This window comes from Clupea harengus, chromosome 20 (assembly GCF_900700415.2).
Source record: "Clupea harengus chromosome 20, Ch_v2.0.2, whole genome shotgun sequence".
NCBI lineage: Eukaryota > Metazoa > Chordata > Actinopteri > Clupeiformes > Clupeidae > Clupea > Clupea harengus.
This window is the reverse complement of record NC_045171.1, coordinates 6,832,517-6,840,221: the sequence shown is the minus strand read 5'-3', so window position 1 is coordinate 6,840,221 and position 7,705 is coordinate 6,832,517. Positions and strand designations below refer to the sequence as shown.

Sequence of the window (7,705 nt, the reverse complement as noted above, 5' to 3'; positions counted from 1 at the left end):
GACCACCAGGGGGCCACGGACCCCTGGTCGAAAACCCCTGATGTAGACCATCAAAGCTGTCCAAAGTTGCCTGAAAGTCATCCTGAGTTTTTTGTATTATAACTGTAATATATATGCAACACACATATTTAGAGATCTATGTATCTTTGATAAAATCAGCTAATAAAACAAGGGTAAAGGTTTCCTTGTGTTTGATTCAACACACAAAAAAAATGTCAGCAGGTGCACATGGTCAAGGCAGCTGACCTCCTCTTACAGAAGAGTACAGGTGATAGCCAGTTAGCTCTTGGTGCTTACTCACATCGGATCTCCTAACTTACTGTAGCTTGTTTGTTGTGAAGGCGTCTGCTAAATGTAAATGTATTGTCCAGCAATGGAGTTTTAGCATGCACTTGTTCACATGCAAGCCATCAGATGTTTTTCAAGTCAGGAATATTTAGTTGTACCCTGATGGTCTAGGCATGTTAACTCAATGTTAAGTGCCTCTATCTGTCTATCTATACTACGCTCTAAGTCTCTTTAGATAGAAGCGTCTGCTAAATGAATAAATGAACGATGCTTTTCTCAGTTGAGCTTGTCTGAGTTGTAGACATAGGTGTCTGTGTTTGTGTCCATGTTAGGAGGAGAACTGGTGAGGAAATCATCCAGACCCCCACCCCACCCCCGAGGCTGGTACTGGGGGCCCGGGTCCAGTGGGTACTGGGGGGGGGAAGGGGGGGCTCCTTTTCCTCCTTCTCCTCCTTCAACCGGAGCCTGTCAGCGGAAGAAAAGGGATGGATCAAACTGGGGACATTTGGTATTTTTTGGAGAGATCATTTCCTGGGTGTATGTCTTGCTCTGCTCTGCTTTGTGCATGTCTGTTATTGCTTTGTTGTTGTGATGTTGTGTGTGTTGTTGTGATGTTGTTGCTTGTAGCTTGATTGTTCTCTCCTTTGTACGTCGCTTTGGATAAAAGCGTCTGCTAAATGACTAAATGTAAATGTAAATGTAAATGTGTATATGTAAAACCAAGCCAGTATGAGGTAAAGGATAGCAAGGCGAAGCACACAACAAACAGACATCCATGTGTTTTCATTGCCTACTGAAGTTCTAAAATGCCCAACTCAAAGACTTCAGTACCATTTCATTTCAACCAGCGTTTTTGAGCAGGTGTGCATATGTACATACATTAGGAACATATATTAAATGACTAATGACTAAATGTAAATGTAAATTACTTACCTCAGGGGGAGCAGCAGGAGTGTATGGATAGCAATACTCGGGACCTACCAAGTCGTCGTAAGACTGTAATAACAATAACAATAACAAAAACACCCTTTTCAGTACAGCATTTAAACAGAGTGGTTTCAGTGAATAAATAAATAACTAAATAAATAAATAAACAAACAAACAAACAAACAAATAAATAACTAAATAAATAAATAAATAAATAAAGCCAATTATAACAGATTAGAGTAACAAAAACACAAGAGTATGCAAGAGCATGAAAAGAAACTAATAAAAGGTGATAAAATAAATGTAAAATATATCATATAAATAGTAAAGACGTAGGTGACAAATATGCCCAATAAACAAAAACAGACAGACAAAATTAGACAAGACCATTTTTCTGTGTATGAGGTAGAGAGGTACAGAAAGAAATACACTGAAAACATAAGATCAAGACGCACTATGGGAAGAGTGTGAGATGGAGTGATGAAGGGCTGGACATAATTATTTTGGAGAAGGCAGATCGAGGAATAGAAATGAGTGTAGTGTGAAGAATGAAGAATGATTTTAAGTAATGTAGAATTTGGTGATGGCTGAACTTACGGGTAGGGCGCAGTCCCAGGGCTGGGCTGAAGAGGGGGGCTGCAACCACGGTTGACGCTCCGCACTTGGAGCCTGTAGGAGAAACACACAAAAAAATAACACATGGGCTAGTTTATGTTTGTGGTATTATTCCACCAACACTTGACTTTGTTTATGACGTGTGTCAAGTTTATGTCCATGGTGACTGTAGCTTAAGTAAACTCAATCCACAGAAAAACAAGATAGACATGTTGCTCCTTGATGCAATTCATAGAGGCCAAGCACCATGTCCAACAGTGGCAACAGAGAAGGTAAAAGGATATATCGCATACTTCCCAAAGAAACAAACTCAGGTTCATTAAATTGTGATATTCAGAGAAGGAGGCACTAAAGGAGAGAGGTTGAAATATGGTTTAAGAGTGTAGGGGCCAGAGTCTCTCACCGTAAACTGAGGTTGTAGACTGTAGCCTGGTTCAGACATTACAACAGGATCCTGCAACAGAAAAACAGTGTGGTGGTGACAGAGAAAAAGTGTGAAAGAGAGCGATAGGTAGCAACAACTACACCCACTTACCTGGACATAGACGGGCTGTCCGGAGCCTGAAGTAACAGGGGCATCTCTCTTTTTGCAACACCACTTTCTCATACACCAGCAATTGAACACCAATATACTGATAGTAATAGCAGTGCGAATGGGCACAGCCAGGTCTCGAGATGGATAACCTGAATCTAGAGAGGGAGTAGAAGAGAGAGAGATAGAGTGTTTGTGTGGAAGATAGAATAACATGAATGTCAACTTTTCGGAGAGTTGCAGAATCAGCCCACTCTTATCCGTGGAAACAGAATATGTTCAGAGAGTGGGGCAGAGATGGAAAGAGATTCATGTGGATAATACACTGAAGTCACACAATAACTGTGGCCTTTTACCAGAAAATATGAAACACATGAAAACAGCCACTTACCACTGCTCCCATAGAGCCATATAACAACAGCAAGGTCTTTGTTCTTGTCGTGGACCTCGTATCGTCCTGCGTCACGTGAGTTCAAGTCCACAATGGTGAGCGTCAATTCACCAAGATCTATCGCCTGTAGTTCTATTCGATCCCCAAAGATCTGTAATGCCTCTTCGGTCTCCATGCCATTCTTGAAGAGCACGTGCTTAACTTTGTCGGAATCGATAAACGTAAGCACTGCCTCGGATACGGGAACTGGGAACCTGTTTTCCCAGTGGTGCTGGATGGACTCGTCGCTCAGATTATGATATCTATGGAGTTCTTTAGAGGGGAAGGAGCAAGAGAAAGTGAATGAAAGAAAAACAAGAAAGAAAAACACTCACTCATGACATTAAGCTTATTTAAAACACTGTTGTGACTAAATTGAGGGGCATCTGTTTGAGGACTATTTACGGCACAGTTTCAGAGAAAATTAAAAGATGTACATCACCATACTTGTAAGGTGCCAGTAAGGAGGACTTAAAGTAACACTATGGAGTTTCTGGAGCCGCCAGGTAGGGGGCTACTTTCTGCTGGACTATTCAGTAACTTATTTACTGTCTTGTTTTGTCTTGTGTTGCACTTGCTTGATGTTTGACTGTGTTAGGAAAGCTAGTTTGTCATAAACAAAGTAAGCAAATTTCAACAGGTTTTGCTAAGTTTAGCCGCTAACAAGACATCTCGTTAGCGATGTAAGCAAACTTGTTATAACACGCTTGGACATTGATACTAGTAATAAGTGCTCTCGCGTCAGCTTCTTTGTAATGCTTTTGTGATAGCTATGTTGGCTAGCTTGCCAACAACTTTCCTAACGCAGAAAGTAGCCCCCTACCTGGCGGCTCCGGAAACTCCATAGTGTTACTTTAAGTGTTTTCTGGTGTACCTTTAACTAAGAGCGCAGTGCTGGAGATTTCACCCCCGCTCTCCCTCAGGAAAGCATAGTGGCCCGCGTCCGCTTGGGTGATCTGAAGGACAACCCAGAGGTCATCTCTCACCGTCCCCCTGGCTCCCCTCGTGTTGTTCGTGTTGATCCGGCTCCACAGAATCCAGCGGTCAGATGACTTATCAGGGGTGAACTCCAACACGGAAGCCTCCTTGGGCACCACTAGACTAACCTTCTCTCCATAATTCACCTCCAGAGGGACAGCGCAGTCTTTGGGAGAGCAAAACACGTAAACAGGTAATGGCTGCACTATGAAACCTAAACCTTGCCTGCAATTTTTAAGGGGATATTGAGAAGATTTGTTTATGACTTGTGTATGACTTAGAGACTAGGCTGCAACAAACATTTATACATTTAATTCAACATTAATGAATAATTTTTTTTTATGATATCTGACAACAAAATATGAATAAGAAACAAATTAAGAGAACATGTTCTCACCTTTGACAATGAGCTCGATCCTTTTGACCATAATGGGAAAGGTAGGATCTTTCCAGAAGTACTCTCCCTCATGATGTTTCATTACCTCAGGTATGAATACTGCATTGTCTTTGAATTGATAAAAGGGGTGAAGTACCTGAGGGAATAAAAAAAACAATAAGATTACGCCAATACATTGATTCAAAATTAGCTCACAGTTGCCGTTATGAAAGGTGGCTGTGGTTGAATTTTGAGCAGCAGGATCTGCAGTTGGATCCTGTACAATTTGCCTAAGATTTGGATGGCACTGTTGAGCATCTAGAACATCTTTCTTCCGCTCTCCTTTTTGGGCTTTTCAGGTCTTATTTGGAAAGTAGAGTGAAGAACAGAGAGGAAATGAGTGGGAGACAGATGGGGAGTAGGACGGAGAAACTACATGGGCTGGACTCAAACCCAGGTCCCCATGGGCTTGTGGAATGACATGTGTTATGGGACAGTGTCACTATGGCTGCATCACAGCTCCCCCACTTACTCTGTCCAGAATGAATTTACTATTAAAGGTCTAATCCATGATTCTGGTGAAAGGTTGTTGATATTTGAGCTCAAGCCCTTCCATGCTCCTGCAGCAACACGTTTATTTTTTTTTGAGTGCACTCGTAGAACACTGCTACCGTGAGGAGCCATTTGCTAAAATGTTTATTGGATCGTTACCTGAATTCTCAACTCTATATACCCACATGTATACAGACTGCATATATCTCTACATACAGTCATTGATCTGAACTCCCTTTTCACTGGCTTTAATGTTAGACTAACATTAGACTTCTATTACATAATATTATATTATAATATATATAATAATATTAGATCTTCCGACAGGCTCAATTATACAATCTATCAATTAACAATATTTGAATACACCACCATCTGCTGTTGTAATGATTTGTTTACAGGCCCCTAATACAAACAAACACGTACCATAGTCTTGTTTGCCACCAGTATTTCAGAGCTTCCAGGTACACTGGATTTAAAATATAAATGAGAAACACTAAATGCGGTGGGTCTTCGATTGATGAAAGACTTGCCAGGGCATACACCTTTGGTCTGGAGGGATAATATGTCCCAATCTATGAGAAAGAGAGGCAGGCAGACAGACAGACAGACAGGCAGGCAGGTAGACAGACAGACAAAAAGACACACAGACAGAGAGAGAGAGAGTGCTTTTTATAGTCATTGCTTTGGATAAATGTGACTCATGAGTACTTGCTAGTGTAGCAGGAAGGGTTCATTTTGCATCACGGCGCCACTTGTTTACTTCTCCCCACCCTGTCTATTCTGTGAGTAGATACCTGGCACCCTATTAGTCCGTCCAGCCCCTATTAATGGGCAAGGAGATGCCATCTGGGCATGTATCTCTCTGTGTGTGCTGGTCAAAGCTCATGGTACCTGTTTGCTACCAACTCAAGTCCACCAGTTTGCTCGTCTATGGCTAATGCTGTATTAACAAGGTCCTTCTTCCCAGCTGTTCGAAGCTGTCGGACCACGTCCTGATTCACTCGCCTCTGCAAGTTGATGATCAGTAGGTAACTTTTGTTTCTTTTTATATTTATAAGTGACCTTAGAGTTTGGTGTTACTGTAACTGCTTTTCACTTCTTGTAGGAGTTGGCCTGGGCTGTCTGTGGTGGCTGACAACACTGCTGTTTTGCTTCTCGTCTCTTCATCCTTCCTAGCAGCGCTTCCATTGATTGCCACTGCTATATGGTGGCCGGGTTAGTGGTGGAGTCGCCATAACGTCTCGCTCTTTAATACAGCTTCTGCCTACTAGTGCTGCTCTTCGTGTGTGTTCTGTGTCGTTGTCACTGACAGCTCCCTTTGTTGGTGGATTCTATGTACCGTATTTAATATTTTTTTTCTTGTTTTGTTTGCCATTTATTGTTGCTATTTTGTTAGTTGCTTTGCTTTTTGTGAATTGTCCTGTCAATGTTCCTAATCCTCGTTCTCTACCTCCATGTTGTCTACCATAACGGTGTATAAATGTCTCCTTTATCAACACAACCCCATTCGCCAGATACGCCCTCCATCATCCGTCAAGCAACGCATCCGTGGTAGCCAGCCGTAATATCAAGCAACTGAAACGCCTACTGCATTGTCTGACACCGTTCCTCCCACTTTTTCTTGGTCGTTTGTGGACATCCACGACACTATGACATCAGTATTAGCAATGTACAAAAGAACTTACGGTCTCCGTCGCCAGTCGTGGTGGCAAGCCCTGGAAAACATAAAATAATATAAAATAAAACGGTCCTTTGGCAACTCACAACAGCTCAAAGTAATGGGCAGCGACAAATAAAAAAGGCAAATAATCCATTCACAGTCGCACCGAACATCTTTAGTCAACTCCTCTAAACATTAATATCAAGGTTAAGAGACTACTCACCCATAACTAACAGAGAGAGCATAGACAACAAATGCATCTCCTGTCAGCTAGAGCTCATCTAAATTGGGGGTAAATGCAAATGAAAAGCAAAAGCACGCGAAGTTCTTGCCAAATGCCAACACACCACACCAAACTAGTGGGTTAGCTATATATCATAACGGTGTACTGGATGGAAGCAAGTTGTATACCCACACCGGTCAATTCTATCTAAAAATACATTGCCCTCGCCATAGTGTTTCTGTAATTGTTCAGTGACATCAGGAAGTTTCCCAGCAATTTCATAGAACTCTTATAAAATAAAGGTCCTCTCATTTTTAGCATCAAAATTACCCATAATCTGCACCTAATTTTCATCATGCAGAAACGGTTATTTTATCCACAGTGATCTATCCGTGTTCATGAGTGAGAAGAACGTGAGTAACTGACACTTAGATCTCTACCACATTACAAAAGAGAAAACAAAGGAGTGAAGTGAGCTGTCATTTGTCCTTTAGTAAGCTAATGTTTTTAAAATCACATTCAAAGACCCACCGAGGAATTCTAAATCCTTCCGTTCAAGTCGTGTTATAAATGTAATGATTTAACCTACTGGCACACGATGACGTTTGAGGGGGAAAAAAGATTTTCTCATAGAACTTTTATTTTGACAATTTGTAAATTATTGACATTGCATGACGGTGTCGACTTGTTAGAAAACGTCTTAACGCTTCACCAGAGGGTGGGAGTGAGTGACCGTTATAACATAAACATAAACTAGCAAGTTGTATACCCACAACCGTCGTCATTATCGTTTGTGGCCGATTATCAACAGGATGTGGAGCTCTACGTCCACCATTGTGACCCCTGCATGGCTCTGAACTTCACTCAGGTCTTGCCCCCTATACAGATAGTTTTACCCATCTGCGTCTTTAATTCACCAGTTTGATCATCATACATATTCAGCTATGAATTGAACTTCTGAGATAAAAAATACGATGGTTAATACAGTTTTATTTCAACACAGGGTCACGAGAAGAGAAGCTAAGGTTTCAGGCTCAAGGCTTCAGAGCACTTTTTGTAAAGATTTAATTGTTAAAACGGCAGACACTTAATTACAGCTGTAGGATTCCATGAGTAGCTAC

At 41.5% G+C, this 7,705-nt stretch overlaps 1 protein-coding gene across 1 annotated transcript; it reads right to left on the bottom strand.

Moving 5' to 3' along the window:
• Positions 1-215: 215 nt before the first annotated feature.
• LOC105891658 lies at positions 216-6,860 on the bottom strand. Its single transcript, XM_031586850.2, has 11 exons — positions 6,585-6,860; positions 6,387-6,416; positions 5,125-5,273; positions 4,168-4,303; positions 3,667-3,936; positions 2,754-3,065; positions 2,366-2,520; positions 2,234-2,284; positions 1,813-1,884; positions 1,222-1,284; positions 216-753 (listed from the first exon to the last, which is right to left on the bottom strand). Exons 1-11 carry the CDS (start codon positions 6,619-6,621, stop codon positions 565-567), a joined length of 1,464 nt encoding a protein of 487 aa, XP_031442710.1. The 5' UTR covers positions 6,622-6,860; the 3' UTR covers positions 216-564.
• Between the last annotated feature and the right edge of the window lie 845 nt (positions 6,861-7,705).

Coding starts and splice junctions, on each gene's coding strand:
- LOC105891658 (XM_031586850.2), bottom strand. CDS start 6,621: ATGCATTTGTTGTCTATGCTCTCTCTGTTAGTTATGG. Junction 4,304..5,124: donor TGGTGGCAAACAAGACTATG/GTACGTGTTTGT, acceptor TTATTCCCTCAG/GTACTTCACCCCTTTTATCA. Junction 1,885..2,233: donor GTCTACAACCTCAGTTTACG/GTGAGAGACTCT, acceptor TTTCTCCTACAG/GCTCCAAGTGCGGAGCGTCA.